Source organism: Entelurus aequoreus, linkage group LG04 (assembly GCF_033978785.1).
Source record: "Entelurus aequoreus isolate RoL-2023_Sb linkage group LG04, RoL_Eaeq_v1.1, whole genome shotgun sequence".
Taxonomy (NCBI): Eukaryota; Metazoa; Chordata; class Actinopteri; order Syngnathiformes; family Syngnathidae; genus Entelurus; species Entelurus aequoreus.
The window spans coordinates 3,469,160-3,488,705 of NC_084734.1; the positions used below are offsets into that span (position 1 = coordinate 3,469,160).

At 40.7% G+C, this 19,546-nt stretch overlaps 2 protein-coding genes across 2 annotated transcripts in view; both read left to right on the top strand.

Moving 5' to 3' along the window:
* The window catches only part of LOC133648089 (protocadherin alpha-C2-like), a 23,360-nt gene extending 15,439 nt beyond the window's left edge, over positions 1-7,921 (top strand). The window contains exons 2-3 of the mRNA XM_062043867.1: positions 5,397-5,506; positions 5,580-7,921. Of these exons, the coding sequence (XP_061899851.1) occupies positions 5,397-5,506; positions 5,580-7,921 (2,452 nt within the window). The remainder of the gene's footprint in view (positions 1-5,396; positions 5,507-5,579) is intronic.
* Positions 7,922-8,543: 622 nt separating this feature from the next.
* Positions 8,544-11,211, top strand: LOC133647689 (protocadherin alpha-C2-like). The gene has a single exon (XM_062043371.1). It carries the CDS (start codon positions 8,730-8,732, stop codon positions 11,124-11,126), a length of 2,397 nt encoding a protein of 798 aa, XP_061899355.1. The 5' UTR covers positions 8,544-8,729; the 3' UTR covers positions 11,127-11,211.
* The last annotated feature ends 8,335 nt before the right edge of the window (positions 11,212-19,546 follow it).

Below are 19,546 nucleotides of genomic sequence, written 5' to 3' on the forward strand. Positions count from 1 at the left end.
CTCACTATTATGTTAGATCCACTATGGACTGGACTCTCACTATTATGTTAGATCCACTATGGACTGGACTCTCACAATATTATGTTAGATCCACTATGGACTGGACTCTCACACTATTATGTTAGATCCACTATGGACTGGACTCTCACTATTATGTTAGATCCACTATGGACTGGACTCTCACACTATTATGTTAGATCCACTATGGACTGGACTCTCACACTATTATGTTAGATCCACTATGGACTGGACTCTCACAATATTATGTTAGATCCACTATGGACTGGACTCTCACACTATTATGTTAGATCCACTATGGACTGGACTCTCACACTATTATGTTAGATCCACTATGGACTGGACTCTCACTATTATGTTAGATCCACTATGGACTGGACTCTCACTATTATGTTAGATCCACTATGGACTGGACTCTCACAATATTATGTTAGACCCACTATGGACTGGACTCTCACTATTATGTTAGATCCACTATGGACTGGACTCTCACTATTATGTTAGATCCACTATGGACTGGACTCTCACAATATTATGTTAGATCCACTATGGACTGGACTCTCACACTATTATGTTAGATCCACTATGGACTGGACTCTCACTATTATGTTAGATCCACTATGGACTGGACTCTCACACTATTATGTTAGATCCACTATGGACTGGACTCTCACTATTATGTTAGATCCACTATGGACTGGACTCTCACACTATCATGTTAGATCCACTATGGACTGGACTCTCACACTATTATGTTAGACCCACTATGGACTGGACTCTCACACTATTATGTTAGATCCACTATGGACTGGACTCTCACACTATTATGTTAGACCCACTATGGACTGGACTCTCACACTATTATGTTAGATCCACTATGGACTGGACTCTCACACTATTATGTTAGATCCACTATGGACTGGACTCTCAAAATATTATGTTAGATCCACTATGGACTGGACTCTCACACTATTATGTTAGACCCACTATGGACTGGACTCTCACACTATTATGTTAGACCCACTATGGACTGGACTCTCACATTATTATGTTAGATCCACTATGGACTGGACTCTCAAAATATTATGTTAGATCCACTATGGACTGGACTCTCACACTATTATGTTAGATCCACTATGGACTGGACTCTCACACTATTATGTTAGATCCACTATGGACTGGACTCTCACACTATTATGTTAGACCCACTATGGACTGGACTTTCACACTATTATGTCAGACCCACTCGACATCCAATGCTTCCGGTTTTCCCTAGAGGGGGGTGGGGGTCACCCAGATCTGCGGTCCTCTCTGTACCGAGGATGTCGTTGTGGCTTGTGCAGCCCTTTGAGACACTTGTGATTTAGGGCTATATAAATAAACATTGATTGATTGATAGTGTGTTTACATGAAAATTCAGCATTATATTAATGTACTTACTGTATAGGTAGTAAATCTGCAAGATGTGTTTTATGTACATTTTAATGATGACAGCATGTAACATTTACCATACTTAAGTAGTCATTTTAGAACATATCAAGTAATATATTTTGCGGTGTACGTGCATACAAATGTTTTAAATTCCATATTCCCCATAAGGTTATGATCCTCCTCTTTTGTTGAGAAGAATTGTTGTATATTTTTGGGTAGCAGATTATAGTTTGCTTTGTGTATCATTTTAGCTGTTAGCATATGTACTAAAGCATTGAATTTCTATATTTTTGATTCAATAAATAATAGGCTTTGAATGTTCTCAAAAACAAACAATACATATGATTTTAACCAACCTTTGTTGTGACATGGTTAGTGAATGAAGCTTACTGTAAATTTGTAGTTATTTCCTCATATTTCTACACAATATTTCAGATATGGTAACACTAGCGAAGAGAAATAAACAACGTGATTGTCGGTCGAGAACAAGTTTGGTTTTATTCATTTTCGGAGTATTTCTTGCCACATTGTGTTGTATATTTGTATAGGAGATTTCCAGTTCATTTTATCATATTACTACGCCTACAAATTCGATTTTTTTTAACCTTTTAAATTTTAATGATTACAGTTGGTACAAAATGCGGCTGCTAGACTTTTGACAAAAACAAGAAAGTTTGATCATATTACGCCTATACTGGCTCACCTGCACTGGCTTCCTGTGCACCTAAGATGCGACTTTAAGGTTTTACTACTTACGTATAAAATACTACACGGTCAAGCTCCAGCCTATCTCGCCGACTGTATTGTACCATATGTCCCGGCAAGAAATCTGCGTTCAAAGAACTCCGGCTTATTAGTGATTCCCAGAGCCAAAAAAAAGTCTGCGGGCTATAGAGCGTTTTCTATTCGGGCTCCAATACTATGGAATGCCCTCCCGGTAACAGTTAGAGATGCTACCTCAGTAGAAGCATTTAAGTCCCATCTTAAAACTCATTTGTATACTCTAGCCTTTAAATAGACTCCCTTTTTAGACCAGTTGATCTGCCGTTTCTTTTCTTTTCTCCTCTGCTCCCCTCTTCCTTGGAGGGGGGGTTGCACTGGTCCGGTGGCCATGGATGAAGTGCTTGCTGTCCAGAGTCGGGACCCGGGGTGGACCACTAGCCTGTGCATTGGTTGGGGACATCTCTGAGCTGCTGACCTGTCTCCGCTCGGGATGGTCTCCTGCTGGCCCCACTATGGACTGGACTCTCACTATTATGTTAGATCCACTATGGACTGGACTCTCACTATTATGTTAGATCCACTATGGACTGGACTCTCACTATTATGTTAGATCCACTATGGACTAGACTCTCACACTATTATGTTAGACACACTATGGACTGGACTCTCACACTATTATGTTAGATCCACTATGGACTGGACTCTTACTATTATGTTAGATCCACTATGGACTGGACTCTCACACTATTATGTTAGATCCACTATGGACTGGACTCTCACACTATTATGTTAGATCCACTCTGGACTGGACTCTCACACTATTATGTTAGATCCACTCTGGACTGGACTCTCACACTATTATGTTTGATCCACTATGGACTGGACTCTCACACTATTATGTTAGATCCACTATGGACTGGACTCTCACACTATTATGTTAGATCCAGTATGGACTGGACTCTCACACTATTATGTTAGATCCACTATGGACTGGAGTCTCACACTATTATGTTAGATCCACTATGGACTGGACTCTCACACGATTATGTTAGATCCACTATGGACTGGACTCTCACACTATTATGTTAGATCCACTATGGACTGGACTCTCACACTATTATGTTAGATCCACTATGGACTGGACTCTCACACTATTATGTTAGATCCACTATGGACTGGACTCTCACACGATTATGTTAGATCCACTATGGACTGGACTTTCACACTATTATGTTAGATCCACTATGGACTGGACTCTCACACGATTATGTTAGATCCACTATGGACTGGACTCTCACACTATTATGTTAGATCCACTATGGACTGGACTCTCACACGATTATGTTAGATCCACTATGGACTGGACTCTCACACTATTATGTTAGATCCACTATGGACTGGACTCTCACACGATTATGTTAGATCCACTATGGACTGGACTCTCACACTATTATGTTAGATCCACTATGGACTGGACTCTCACACTATTATGTTAGATCCACTATGGACTGGACTCTCACACGATTATGTTAGATCCACTATGGACTGGACTCTCACACTATTATGTTAGATCCACTATGGACTGGACTCTCACACTATTATGTTAGATCCACTATGGACTGGACTCTCACACTATTATGTTAGATCCACTATGGACTGGACTCTCACACGATTATGTTAGATCCACTATGGACTGGACTTTCACAATATTATGTCAGACCCACTCGACATCCATTGCTTTCGGTCTCCCCTAGAGGGGGGGTTACCCACATATGCGGTCCTCTACAAGGTTTCTCATAGTCATTCACATCTCATTTCCAGCAACTATCACTCCAGTGTTCTAATGGTACAATGTGTTTGCTCATTGGCTCAGAAGGCTAATTGATGATTAGAAAACCCTTGTGCAATCATGTTCACACATCTGAAAACAGTTTAGCTCGTTACAGAAGCTACAAAACTGACCTTCCTTTGAGCAGATTGAGTTTCTGGAGCATCACATTTGTGGGGTCAATTAAACGCTCAAAATGGCCAGAAAAAGAGAACTTTCATCTGAAACTCGACAGTCTATTCTTGTTCTTAGAAATGAAGGCTATTCCACAAAATTGTTTGGGTGACCCCAAACTTTTGAACGGTAGTGTATATTTTTTTATAAATTTATTGTATTGGTTTTTAAAATAAAAAATATCAAAATGGCCCCCGCTTGCTTTGATTTTTCAGTGTGCGGCCCTCAGTGGAAAAAATTTGGACACCCCTGACATACAGTATATGATGGTTCATCTTAACACATTCTGAATGTATCATAAACAGTGACACAATTGAGAATCTAACACGAGTATGAAGATCAGCCATACATTTTAAAAATGTAAACATTCTTCTGCTAATCGAGTGTATTGAGGGTGTTTGGATTGTGTTCATTTTACACATTTTAATAATTAGTTTTGGTTACTAAATGCCCTAAGAATAATCATGCAACATTATATGTGGTGCTGAAACATTATTGCATCTTAAACTATTGTTTGGACTCCAATATATCAATAGATCAATTTATATAGCCCTAAATCAGAAGTGTCTCAAAGGGCTGCACAAGCCACAACGACATCCTCGGCTCAGATCCCACAACCCAATGGGATACAATGAAACCAATGGACGTCGAGTGGATCTAGTTAATAGTGTGAGAATATAGAATAGAACAGAATGCTATATTGTCATCAAACATGAGCACATGACACAATTCCATTACATTTACATTATACCTCTATGTAATTAAATATATTAAACATCATCCATGATGCAAAACAATTGTTTGTAGCCATATCAAGCATCCTCTATTAGAAAAATATCAAACATTCAAAATTTCGTGACATGTGATGAGTAATATTTGTTTAAATGCACATAACATTGAGCTACAATTGAAGTAAATCTGCTCATTGGTGGAGACAAATGCACAGGAGAGATGCACAGAAGTAATACTAGCATTGAAATTAATCCCATTTGATCTTTTCATATTGAAGAATGAGTATTTGGCAAGGCGGTGGAAAACATTGTTGGTGTAAATTGAGTCTTATGTATGTCTTTGTAAAGATACAATGTGCCATTTTAGCCACAAGAGGTCACTGTAGATCTACATTTTAATTCCTCCTTCCAGCTGAGCCATCTTGACACACCCACTCTATAGGGTGGGGGACATATCATTCTTTCATTAATTATGTTTCTTTTTGAGGCAGTCCTGCTGCTCTTGGATATGGCTTGAACATTTTCAGATCTCTGAACAAAATAAACCGGGATATTACATTGTATCTTTTGTTTTTTTCTTTTTCAAGAGAGGTCAGCCATGTCTTACGCAGGACAACGGATGGCTTTTTGGACCGGTGTCTTTGTCTTTTGTGTGGCTTGGCCGGCTGCTTTGTCTGTGACGCGCTACTCCATCGCCGAGGAGATGGAGAGGGGCTCTGTGGTGGCCAACCTGGCCGCCGATTTAGGACTGGAGCCTGGAGGCTTGGCGCAACGAGAGGTAAAACTTGATATTTTCCACAACAAAAAATACCTGGACGTCAATAAAAAGACGGGGGAGCTGTTCGTTGTGGAGAAAATGGACAGGGAGTATCTCTGTCCATCGAAACCACCTTCTTGTCTCCTCAAGCTTGATGTAGTCATAGAAAGCCCGTTGCGCATTTTTAACATTGAGCTTGGAATATCCGATATAAACGACAATGCGCCACATTTTAGACGAGATAGAGTTGAATTGGACGTGTCTGAATCGGCCACACCAGGGGAGAGGTTCTCCCTCCCTAATGCAGTGGATCCGGATGTTGGCATTAACACAGTAAAAACATACAAACTCAGCCCCAGCCAGCATTTCACTATCGAAATCCAAACAGGCACTGACGGGACGCAGTATGTAGATTTAGTGCTGACCAAGGCTTTAGACCGAGAGGAGACTGCGGTGCATAATTTAATACTAACGGCAGTGGACGGTGGTGATCCGGTGCGCTCCGGCACCGCTAACATTATTGTGAGAGTGCAGGACACAAACGACAACGCGCCTCGGTTTGACAAGCAGATTTACACAATTGACATGACAGAGAATTCTCCAATTGGGACCGTGGTGATGAAGCTCAACGCTACGGATCTTGACGAGGGTCCAAACTCGGAGCTGGTGTACTCCTTCACACTATACACATCAGAAAAAACCCAAGATGTTTTTGCTTTAAACCCAAGCACAGGTGAGATAACAGTAAAGGGGACTATCGACTATGAAGATATGAAGTTTTATGAGATGCACGTTGAAGCAAGAGACAAAGGCGAGTTCCCCCTCCAGGGACAGTGTAAAGTAGTCGTTCATGTCACGGATATGAACGACAATTACCCAGAAATCACCATCCAGTCTGTGAAAAACACAGTGAACGAGGACGTCCCCGTTGGAACTGTTATCGCCCTGGTGGCCATAAGTGACAGAGACACTGGTGATAATGGGAACGTCAACTTATACATTCATGACTCAATCCCTTTTGTTCTGAACAAGTCATCGGACGGACCGAGGCATTACAAGCTCCTTGTGTCCGAGCCTTTGGATCGGGAATCAGTACCTGATTATGAAATCACACTCATAGTGAGAGATTCAGGAACACCATCTTTATCTGATAATGAAACAATTACTCTGCATCTGCTGGATGTGAATGATAATGTTCCACACTTCCCTCAGTCCTTTTATACCATACGTGTGATGGAGAATAACGCTCCTGGCGCCTTGCTCAGTTCACTCAGTGCGTTTGACCCTGACCTCCATGAGAACCAGTACCTAGTTTACTTCATCCTAGAGAAGGATATAGCCAACACCTCCATGTCCATGCTGTTCTCCATCAATCCGGAGAACGGGAACCTTTACGCACTAAAGACTTTTGACTATGAGATGGAGAAGGATTTTCTTTTCCACATTGAGGCCAGAGACTCTGGCTCTCCTCCACTCAGCAGCAACGTCACAGTCCACATCATTATTGTCGACCAGAACGACAACGCTCCAGTTATTGTCTCTCCTTGGCGAGCGCACGGCTCCGTGGTGGAGGAGAAGATCCCCAGATCCACTGATAAAGGTTCTCTGGTTGCCAAGGTGATAGCTTTGGACGTGGACTCGGTGCACAACTCTCGCATCACCTACCACTTCCTGCAGGTGACTGATGCCACCTTGTTCAGTCTGGACCAGTACAACGGAGAGATCCGCACCATGAGGATGTTCAGTTACAAAGATCCACGCCACCTGAGACTGATTGTTGCTGCCAAGGACAACGGGGATCCGGCGCTCTCTGCTACAGTCACCATCAAGCTGTCCACGATGGAGACTGCTGTGAAGGCCCACTCCGACATGACTGAGGTGCCCATGGAATACGACATTTTCACAGACCTCAACCTGTATTTAGTCATCGGTCTGGGCTCAGTGTCCTTCCTGCTGCTCATCACCATCTTGGTCACCATCGTGCTCAAGTGTCAGAATACCAAGCCCAGCATGGCGGCTCCGCCCAGCAGGAACAGTGTGATCAGTGAGAGGAACTCCACCATCGCAGATTCCACTCTGGTGTCCAACGATGCCTACTGGTACAGTCTGTTTCTGGCAGAGACCAGGAAAGGAAAGATGGTGGTCAGGCAGCCTGTGCCAAAGGGTTCCCGATACATCGTGTCCAGTATTCCCAGGAGCACAGGCATGTCTGAGACTAGTGGCTCTGCTCCTTCAACCTTGCAGGTAAGCACATTTTGACTTTTGAATTAATATTTATGTCATCATTTTGCCTTCTTGTGGTTTGTCTATGCAATCCTGTCCTCCAGGAACACATTCCAAATACCCTTTCACTGTTTTTTTTTCACGAAAAAAACCCAGTTATTTCAGTTCAATGAAAATAAGCACACTCATCAAAAAGTCTTGTCATTCAGATCCGCAATATCGTCTGGATTGAAGGGCATAAAATATGACAAAATACATTGACACAAAACAACAATCACATCTAATTCTAAAAAGGTCATAAAAACCTTTGAAGCAAAATGTCATGCTCACTTTATATGTGCTGCTAAATAAGCACTTCTTATGTAATTTTGATGTCATTAATATAGTAGGAATAGCCATCATATGGTCAACAAAAACATGTTGTTTAATGAAGACATGTGGACTGGAATATGCACAAAACAAAAACAAACACAACGGGATTTGTCTTTTTGTTAGAAGTATAATTTTATTTTAAAAAAGCTCCACGTTGATTTTCTTTTTTCAGTAACTACTTCATGTCATGTAATGTGAACTAAGATGCAGAAGATGGCACTATTTAGCCATTTTGTTACCATCCAGGGCGGGGAATCATTTGTTTGATTTGGTAGAAGGTATTGGAAGAGAAGGATACGTCCGTGGTGCTGACATCCACACGGGACAAAGAAAACAATCTTTTTGGGCTGTATTCGAAATGAAACCTTAATTATTTTGTCTGGAAGATCACCTGGATGTCTATAAAAGAGGTTATTGTAGCATACTGAGTCTTACTTGCCGTGTATAAGGAATACTGGACATCAATGTGACAATGAGGCCACACAAAAGGTATGTGCTTCTTATTGTGTTCTTGTACACAATTCCTTGTGTTTGGGCTTCAGTGACTCATTATTCAATCCCAGAGGAGCTCAAGGAAGGATCAGTGGTTGCCAACCTTGCAAATGATCTCAGTTTGGATGTTACAAGTCTGATTAGACGCAAGATGCGAGTCGACATCATCGCTAATAAGAAATATCTGGACGTGAACAAAGAGACTGGGGAACTGTACATTGTGGAGAAGATTGACAGGGAAATTCTTTGTCCAAGTAAATCATCAGCATCTTGTTATATCAAGATGGAAGTGACGCTGGAAAACCCACTGCGGATTTTTAATATAGAGCTAGAAATACTAGATATGAATGACAACGCCCCGCAGTTTAGGAGAGAGGCCATTCATTTAGATATATCTGAATCTACATCAGCCGGGGAGAGATTCTCTTTGAGCAATGCAGTCGATCCTGATGTGGGGAGCAATTCAGTAAAAACATATCATCTGAGTGAAAGTGATCATTTTAATATTGAGGTACAGACTGGAAGAGATGGGTCGAAATTTGCAGAATTAATCCTAAAAATGACATTAGACAGGGAGCAGCAGGCTACACATCATTTAATATTAACGGCAGTAGATGGCGGTACACCTCCTCGTTCTGGTACTGTCAGTATTATTGTCAATGTTTTAGACACTAATGACAACGCTCCTTTGTTTAATGAATCTATTTACAGTGTGAAAATAATGGAGAATTCTCCTATTGGCAGCCTTGTTATTGATTTAAATGCTACTGACTTGGATGAAGGCTCCAACTCCGATTTAACATATTCATATAGTTTATACACACCAGAGAAAACACAAGAAACGTTTCACTTAAATCCTACTACTGGTGAGATTACTGTTAGAGGAATGTTGAATTATGAAGATTTTAAGATTTATGATATGGAAGTTATAGCAGCAGACAAAGGAGTCAACAGTTTATCAGGACAATGTACAATTAAAATTCAAGTTGAGGACATGAATGACAACCATCCAGAAATATCTATTAAATCTTTCCAAAGTCCAGTCAGTGAGAATATTGATGTTGACACGGTGATAGCAGTGGTCAGTGTGAGTGATAAGGACTCAGGTGACAATGGAGTAGTGGATCTTCACATTCCTCGTAAAATGCCTTTTAAACTGAGGGAGTCCTCTGATAACTATTACGAGTTAGTGGTCTCCAAGCCTTTAGACCGTGAGAAGGTTCCAGAATATGACATCACCTTCACTGTCACAGACCGAGGCTCCCCTCCTTTGAGTGACAATGAAACCATGACTTTACAGCTGCTGGATGTGAATGATAATGTTCCACACTTCCCTCAGTCCTTTTATACCATACGTGTGATGGAGAATAACGCTCCTGGCGCCTTGCTCAGTTCACTCAGTGCGTTTGACCCTGACCTCCATGAGAACCAGTACCTAGTTTACTTCATCCTAGAGAAGGAGATCGTCAACACCTCCATGTCCATGCTGTTCTCCATCAATCCAGAGAACGGGAACCTTTACGCACTAAAGACTTTTGACTATGAGATGGAGAAGGACTTTCTTTTCCACATTGAGGCCAGAGACTCTGGCTCTCCTCCACTCAGCAGCAACGTCACAGTCCACATCATCATTATGGACCAGAATGACAACACCCCAGTTATTGTCTCTCCTTGGCGAGCGCACGGCTCCGTGGTGGAGGAGAAGATCCCCAGATCCACTGATAAAGGATCTCTGGTTGCCAAGGTGATAGCTTTGGACGTGGACTCGGTGCACAACTCTCGCATCACCTACCACTTCCTGCAGGTGACTGATGCCACCTTGTTCAGTCTGGACCAGTACAACGGAGAGATCCGCACCATGAGGATGTTCAGTTACAAAGATCCACGTCACCAGAGACTGGTTGTTGTTGCCAAGGACAACGGGGATCCGGCTCTCTCTGCTACAGTCACCATCAAGCTGTCCACGATGGAGACTGCTGTGAAGGCCCACTCGGACATGACTGAGGTGCCCATGGAATACGATATCTTCTCAGACCTCAACCTGTATTTGGTCATCGGTCTGGGCTCAGTGTCCTTCCTGCTGCTCATCACCATCTTGGTCACCATCGTGCTCAAGTGTCAGAATACCAAGCCCAGCATGGCGGCTCCGCCCAGCAGGAACAGTGTGATCAGTGAGAGGAACTCCACCATCGCAGATTCCACTCTGGTGTCCAACGATGCCTACTGGTACAGTCTGTTTCTGGCAGAGACCAGGAAAGGAAAGATGGTGGTCAGGCAGCCTGTGCCAAAGGGTTCCCGATACATCGTGTCCAGTATTCCCAGGAGCACAGGCATGTCTGAGACTAGTGGCTCTGCTCCTTCAACCTTGCAGGTATGACAACGTGCACATTATTTAACTTTTAATGCTCCACCACGTCAGAAGATTATAAGTCCATGTTTTGATTATTTTTAATAATATTGACACTGCCTATTGTTCTCAAATATTTCTATGCCTTAAACTAACCTAATTCCTGGTTACATGTATTTACAGTATTTGTTCCAATACTTTTTTAATAAGGTAGCCTTCTGTAATTAATTTTGTGTGGTTTGAATTCAAAGTACTGATAGTTCTCTTGTACCCACATACATAAATGGATCACATAAACACAAATCAACATGAGTAATGTTTAATTAAGTTAATTAGTTAAAAACAAACTAGAAATCCAGTTCTTAAACATTAATAAGGCCATCTTAGGAATGTCACAATTTAATTTGATTAAGATTCAAGATTAGATTACTAAATTATTACATATGGATTATTGGTGCATCTTTTCCCCCATGCATGATTTCTTTTGAACAAGGTATGTCAGCATCCATTGAATAAATCAAACACATTTCAGGCAGAACTATTTACTACAAGTCCCACAACAAAATGATGCTCATATTACTTAAAGCAGGGGTCACCAACGCGGTGCCCAGGTAGCCCGTAAGGACCAGATGAGTAGCCCGCTGGCCTGTTCTAAAAATAGCTCAAATAGCAGCACTTACCAGTGAGCTGCCTCTATTTTTTAAATTGTATTTATTTACTAGCAAGCTGGTCTCGCTTTGCTCGACATTTTTAATTCTAAGAGAGACAAAACTCAAATAGAATTTGAAAATCCAAGAAAATATTTTAAAGACTTGGTCTTCACTAACTGACAAAGAAACAGATAACAGATTTGGTGTCCAGTTCAAAGTGTGACATGATTTATTTAAAAATTTGAGAGTTGACTTTTGTATTTTACGCGAGTTATTATTTGTACAAACATGGTGCAAAGTAATTCATGATTTGTTCAAAAATGTTAGTGGCTAGCTAGTTAAAATGGGATATTGTGATTTCACAAGACTGTCTTAGAAGTGATCATTTGAAAATGTTCAATTTGAAAAATGTGCATAAATCAATCAATCAATCAATCAATGTTTATTTATATAGCCCTAAATCACAAGTGTCTCAAAGGGCTGTACAAGCCACGACGACATCCTCGGTACAGAAAGTGTTGCATATTGATATTTATCTGTTTTTATATATATTTATTGTGAGAAATCATTAAGATGATCAGTGTTTCCACAAAGATAAATATCATTAATTATTAATAATAACATAGAGTTAAAGGTAAATTGAGCAAATTGGCTATTTCTGGCAATTTATTTAAGTGTGTATCAAACTGGTAGCCCTTCGCATTAATCAGTACCCAAGAAGTAGCTCTTGATTTCAAAAAGGTTGGTGACCCCTGACTTAAAGTGTAATATAAAGTTCCTTTAGAAATAAGACTTATTTAAATCAAGATTCTCTGCTGTTTTCACCGATTTCCATACTAGCAAGTACAACACATATAATTCAGAAATAAGAAACATGTTCAAACAAAATCCTTTACAACTGACTAATTATTTATGAAAACTGTCAGCTTTTCCAGAGAGTTTGAGGTTTCAACACAGTGACCTTTCAGTTATGTGCAGTGGTGAAGTTTGGGATGTCAGACTCTTTCTGAGCCTCTAGTGTGTGTTGGTGCGACTGAGAGAGGAAGGTTAAGTGTGAAGGAAAAAGAGAACATTTTTTTTTGCCTTGTTGCTTTAGCGTATAGTGGCCATTTTTGCAATACAACAACCCTCTCGTCATCCTTAACATCATGGTAAACGACTAAATGGGAAACACTAAAATGTATCTGCCCCTTAAAGTCCTACTGAAAGCCACTACTAGCGACCACGCAGTCTGATAGTTTATATATCAATGATGAAATCTTAACATTGCAACACATGCCAATACGGCCGGGTTAACTTATAAAGTGACATTTTAAATTTCCCGCTAAACTTCCGGTTGAAAACGCCTTTGGAGGATGACGTATGCGCGTGACGTAGCCAGGAGAACAGAGGTATGGCTTCCCCATTGAAGCCAATACAAAAAGCTCTGTTTTCATTTCATAATTCCACAGTATTCTGGACATCTGTGTTGGTGAATCTTTTGCAATTTGTTTAATGAACAATGAAGACTGCAAAGAAGAAAGTTGTAGGTGGAATCGGTGTATTAGCGGCTGGCTGTAGCAACACAACAAGAAGGACTTACTTGGATAGCAGACGCGCCAGCCGATGCTAGCCGCCAACCGCATCTATGTTGGGGTGAAGTCCTTCCTCGCACCGTCGATCGCTGTAACGCAGGTGAGCACGGGTGTTGATGAGCAGATGAGGGCTGGCTGGCGTAGGTGGAGCGCTAATGTTTTTATCATAGCTCTGTGAGGTCCGGTTGCTAAGTTAGCAAGAGCATTGTTAAGCTTTGCCAGGCTGAGAATTATTAACCGTGTAGTTACATGTCCATGGTTTAATAGTATTGTTGATCTTCTGTCTATCCTTCCAGTCAGGGATTTATGTATTTTGTTTCTATCTGCATTTGAGACAGATGCTATCACGTTAGCTCAGTAGCTAAAGAGCTTCGTCGATGTATTGTCGTGGAGATAAAAGTCACTGTGAATGTCCATCTCGCGTCTCGACTCTCATTTTCAAGAGGATATAGTATCCGAGGTGGTTTAAAATACAAATCCGTGATCCACAATAGAAAAAGGAGAGAGTGTGGAATCCAATGAGCCAGCTTGTACCTAAGTTACGGTCAGAGCGAAAAAAGATATGTATTTCACTGCATTCTAGTCCGTCACTCTAACGTTCCTCATCCACGAATCTTTCATCCTCGCTCAAATTAATGGGGTAATCGTCGCTTTCTCGGTCCGAATAGCTCTAGCTGCGTTGAAAACAATAGGAAAATATGAGGAAGTGAACAACTGACAACGTCACGCTACTTCCGGTAGGGGCAAGGCTTTTTTTTATCAGAGACCAAAAGTTGCGAACTTTATCGGCGTTGTTCTATACTAAATGCTTTCAGCAAAAATATGGCAATATCGCAAAATGATCAAGTATGACACATAGAATGGATCTGCTATCCCCGTTTAAATAAAAACATTTCATTTCAGTAGGCCTTTAAAACTGAACATGTGTTTTTTTTTCCCCAGCCCACTTCCAGGTTGCTGCAGTTGTGTTCATATGGTTTCGCTACCATGGAAAATAATATAATTTTGAAACATTTTCTAATTGATATTAAACATCATGTGTGACATTGTGATACATTGCATAATGGATGTGTTGGCACTCCCCCAATACAGTGGCTTAAAACAGTAATCATACCTTATTAACTTTTCCAGATGTTGTCACATTATACGACCATTGATACGTTTTGATGGGATTTCATGAGCAAGACCAACACAAAGCGGTGCACAATTGTGAAGCTGAAGGAAAATGGTTCATGAGTATTGTGCAAAAGTATCCAGATTACATTTATGTGCAACTGCTTTTTGATGCAACTACAGTTAAAGGCCTACTGAAATGACATTTTTTTATTTAAACGGGGATAGCAGATCCATTCTATGTGTCATACTTGATCATTTTGCGATATTGCCATATTTTTGCTGAAAGGATTTAGTATAGAACAACGACGATAAAGTTTGCAACTTTTGGTCTCTGATAAAAAAAAGCCTTGCCCCTACCGGAAGTAGCGTGACATAGTCAGTTCTTCGCCTCCTCATATTTTCCTATTGTTTTCAATGCAGCTAGAGCGATTCGGACCGAGAAAGCGACGATTACCCCATTAATTTGAGCGAGGATGAAAGATTTGTGGATGAGGAACGTTAGAGTGAGGGACTAGAATGCAGTCTTTTTTCGCTCTGACCGTAACTTAGGTACAAGCTGGCTCATTGGATTCCACACTCTCTGCTTTTTGTATTGTGGATCACGGATTTGTATTTTAAACCACCTCGGATACTATATCCTCTTGAAAATGAGAGTCGAGAACGCGAAATGGACATTCACAGTGACTTTTATCTCTACGACATTACACCGGCGAAGCTCTTTAGCTACTGAGCTAACGTGATAGCATCTGGCTCAAATGCAGATAGAAACAAAATGAATAAATCCCTGACTGGAAGGATAGACAGAAGATCAACAATACTATTAAAGCATGGACATGTAACTACACGGTTAATAATTCTCAGCCTGGCAAAGCTTAACAATGTTGTTGCTAACGACGCCATTGAAGCTAACTTCCAGAGCTATGATAAAAACATTAGCGCTCCACCTACGCCAGCCAGCCCTCATCTTGTCATCAACACCCGTGCTCACCTGCGTTCCAGCGATCGACGGCGCGACGAAGGACTTCACCCGATCATCCGTGCGGTCGGCGGCTAGCGTCGGCTAACGCGTCTGCTATCCAAGTAAGTCCTCCTGGTTGTGTTGCTACAGCCAGCCGCTAATACACCGATCCCACCTACAACTTTCTTTGCAGTCTTCATTGTTTATTAAACAAATTGCAAAAGATTCACCAACACAGATGTCCAGAATACTGTGGAATTATGAGATGAAAACAGAGCTATTTTGTATTGTTTTCAATGGGGTACCGATACTTCTGTTTCACTGGCTACGTCACGCGCATACGTCATCATCCAAAGACGTTTTCAACCGGAAGTTTAGCGGGAAATTTAAAATGTCACTTTATAAGTTAACCCGGCCGTATTGGCATGTGTTGCAATGTTAAGATTTCATCATTGATATATAAACTATCAGACTGCGTGGTCGGTAGTAGGGGCCTTTAAAACTCTTCTGTGGTTGGTCCGTATACAATCTTTGGACAAAAAGACTCAAATTTTGCCCATTGTTATTTGCAAAACAGCTCAAGCTCAGTCAGTTTAGATGGACAAAATTTGTGAAAGCAGTTTTCAGATATTACGACTGATTTTGCATTGGATTTAGGTCTGGACTTGGACTGCATGGTTAATTCTGACCTATGATTGTGTTTTGTTTTAAAGTAATCCATTGTAGCACTTGCATGATGTTTACCAGTGTTGTCCTGCTAAGGTGAACCATTGCTCCAGTTTATCAACTCCAGACTCCAACTGGTTTTCTTTCAAAATTGGCCTGTGTTTGACTTCATTCATTTTTCTGGTCACATGTTTGACAGTGAGGATGGTTTGTTTCCAGTGATGTGTAGTGTTAGTTTTCCTATAGAACTCAGGGCAAAAGGTACATTTGTTGTCTCATCTGACCAGAGCACCTTCTTCCTCATGTTTGCTCTGTCTCATGGTTTCGGCTGACAACTTACAAATGAGACTTTATTTGTTTTATAAAAATCACATTCTTCAATCAATCAATCAATCAATTCCTTTATTGTCATTGTCATAATAACACTTAAGTCATACATGTCAACAAGATTTTGTTTGAGCTTTGTCCAGCGGCATAGAAACTGCATTAAAGTGCAGGTTGACCATAGTTCACAGTTTAGCATTGTCAGGAAGATGGCGAATAGAGGGGGCGTGGGGGTGGGAACAATCAGATGTCTGATGGGTGTTACGTTGATGTTGCAGCAATGCAGTGTCCAGAGCACAATTATTGAGGTGGTGAAGAGTGAGGTAATGAGATGGTCCGGGGCAGCAAAGGGGCAGGCTGTTCATTTAGCAGTCTGGCAGCCTGGGGATACAGACTGTGAGACATTCTGGTGGTCCTGGCGCGAATCGATCTATACCTTCTTCCAGAGGGTAGCAGGTTGAAGAGGCCATGTGCTGGGTGGTATCTGTCCTTCAGGATGTTGTGTACTCGCTTTAGGCAGCGAGTTGTGTACATGGCACTCATCTCTGGGAGTATCGTCCTTGTAATTTTCCCCGCCGCTTTAACCACTCGCTTCTTCTTGCCATTCTTCTATTTAAGGCCAAACTGGTAGAACACAAGTAATAGTTGTTTTGTCTAAACCCTGTATACTTCCCCAACCTGAGACGCGGATCTCTGAAGTTCCTCCACAGTCAACATGGTGCCTCTTGGCGACACATCTCTACTCCTTGTCAGCCTGTCAGTTTAGGTGGACAGCTATGTGTCTTGTAGGTTTGCAGTTCCGTACTCTTTCCATGGATGATGGATTACACTGTGCTTTGTGAAATGTTCAAAGCATGCAATATTTTTACTTCCAACGCTTTAAATTTCTCAATCGCATTATCTTTGAACTCTCTGGTGTGTTCCTTTGAGTTCATGTTGCTGGTTTCTCCCAATATTCTCTTCACAAACCTCCACAATTGTAACAGGGCACCTAAATAAGTTTGGTTTCACATAAAAACTCTATTTACAAGTCAACATTTGATCATTCAACAGCCAGGCAACTTTTAAAGGCAATTAGTTACACACTAAACACTTCTGCGCACCACACTTTTCAGTTTTTAATTTGTAAAAAAAAACATTAAAAATCATATATAAGTTTTCTTCTCCTTCAAAATTGTCTGTCACATAAAATCTAAATGAAACATATTCATGTTTGTGGTTGTAACAGGACAACGTGGAGAAGCTTAAAGGTTCTATGAGTAACCTTTTAAGCCATGTTCCGATTAAAGACCATACACTAGAGCAGACCTGGGCAAATTAAGGCCCGGGGGCCACAAGCTTTTCAATGTGGCCCGCCGGGCATTCCCAAATAATCTTTTTATATCTTTAAGATGGAAAGTGTAGCTGCCATTATGATGTGCAGTGATGTTTTCTAATGACCGTAAGTCTTGAACTATACAAAGTCTTGAACTATACAAAGTATTTCTATGGTTGGAATCTCTGCGTTTGCATGATATTTTAGTGACTAGTGTTGTCCTTATACCAATACTATTTCGATACTTTTCGGTACTTTTCTAAATAAAGGGGACCAGAAAAAATTGCATCTTTTATTTAAAAAAAAAATCTTAGGGTGCGGCGGACCGGTACTTTTCAGAGGCGGTATGGTACCAAATATGATTCATTAGTATCTCGGTACTATACTAATACCCGTATACCGTACAACCCTACTAGTTACTATGGTAATCTACGTCACAGCAGGTCAGACGAGGCACCAAGCAGTGTGGGTGTGGCTTGATTGTAAAATATGTCGATTGAGAGGGGGTGTGACGTTCATGTTCTCAATATTCAGGGTTTTATCATTCATAGAAAAATGTAAAATTCCATTCCGTTTTTAAGGCAGTCTGTCATAACATTTTTAGCATTCAATCAGACTTTATTGTGAGGTTTTGTATTAGCTTTCCTAAAAAATAGATATACCGGCCCCCAGACACATTTTTATTCTCTAAATTTGGCCCCCCGAGTCAAAATAATTGCCCAGGCCTGCACTAGAGCATATGATACTGCACGTATTGAATACAAATATGTAAGCTATCACACAAAGTCTAGTCAGGAATGTATACATCACCTTTTGTGCACATCTTTTTTACAGTCCTGCTGCAGTCTGGTCTCAAATTAATCATCAAAGATAGAACATTGCAAAATGCATGTGCCTACAAATTACACAATACTCCACTCAGTACTAACGTATGAACAATATATGTCAATGTGCAGTACAAATAAAGTTCAAGTGTATGGCAATCTGCCTTACAACTCTTTAATAAATAGCACTTTAGATAAGATCAATTATAATTTATTAAAATATATTTTACACAATCTGACTCAATACATACATCTCACATACTTTTAAGTATAAATAATATAATGGGCGCTATAATACATTTATTTCTCGTAACTGCAAATCCATCTTAAAAACATCAACCTATAGAATACCACTTATAACAATCAGTAAAAGATGTCCACCACTTCTAACTTGGTCATTTGCTAATGTTTACCTTAAAACAGTTTGAAATGCGCCTTACTATATGGCAGACTTCCTAGCAATGGGTGTCTCCCAGGTACTAAAGGTAACCTAGTTGCATATGCCACACCATTGATTGATTGAAACTGTTATCAGTAGATTGCACAGTGCAGTACATATTCCGTACAATTGACCACTAAATGGTAACACCCCAATAAGTTTTTCAACTTAAGTCGGGGTCCACTTAAATTGATTCATGATACAGATATATACTATCATCATAACACAGTCATCACACAAGATAATCATCAGAGTATATACATTGGATTATTTACATTATTTACAATCCGGGGTGTGGGATGTGGAGGGGGGTATCATCACTTCAATCATCAACAATTGCATCATCAGAGAAATGGACATTGGAACAGTGTAGGTCTGACTTGGTAGGATATGTACAGCAAGTAGTGGACACAGAGAGAGAGATCAGAAAGCATAAGAATAAGTATCTACATTTGATTATTTACAGTACGGGGAGGTGGGATGTGGAAGGGGGGGTGTTAGTTTAGGGTTGAAGTTGCCTGGAAGTGTTCTTTTAGTGCAGTTTTGAAGGAGGATAGAGATGCCCTTTCTTTTACACCTGTTGG

Coding starts and splice junctions, on each gene's coding strand:
- LOC133647689 (XM_062043371.1), top strand. CDS start 8,730: ATGAGGCCACACAAAAGGTATGTGCTTCTTATTGTGTTCTTGTACACA.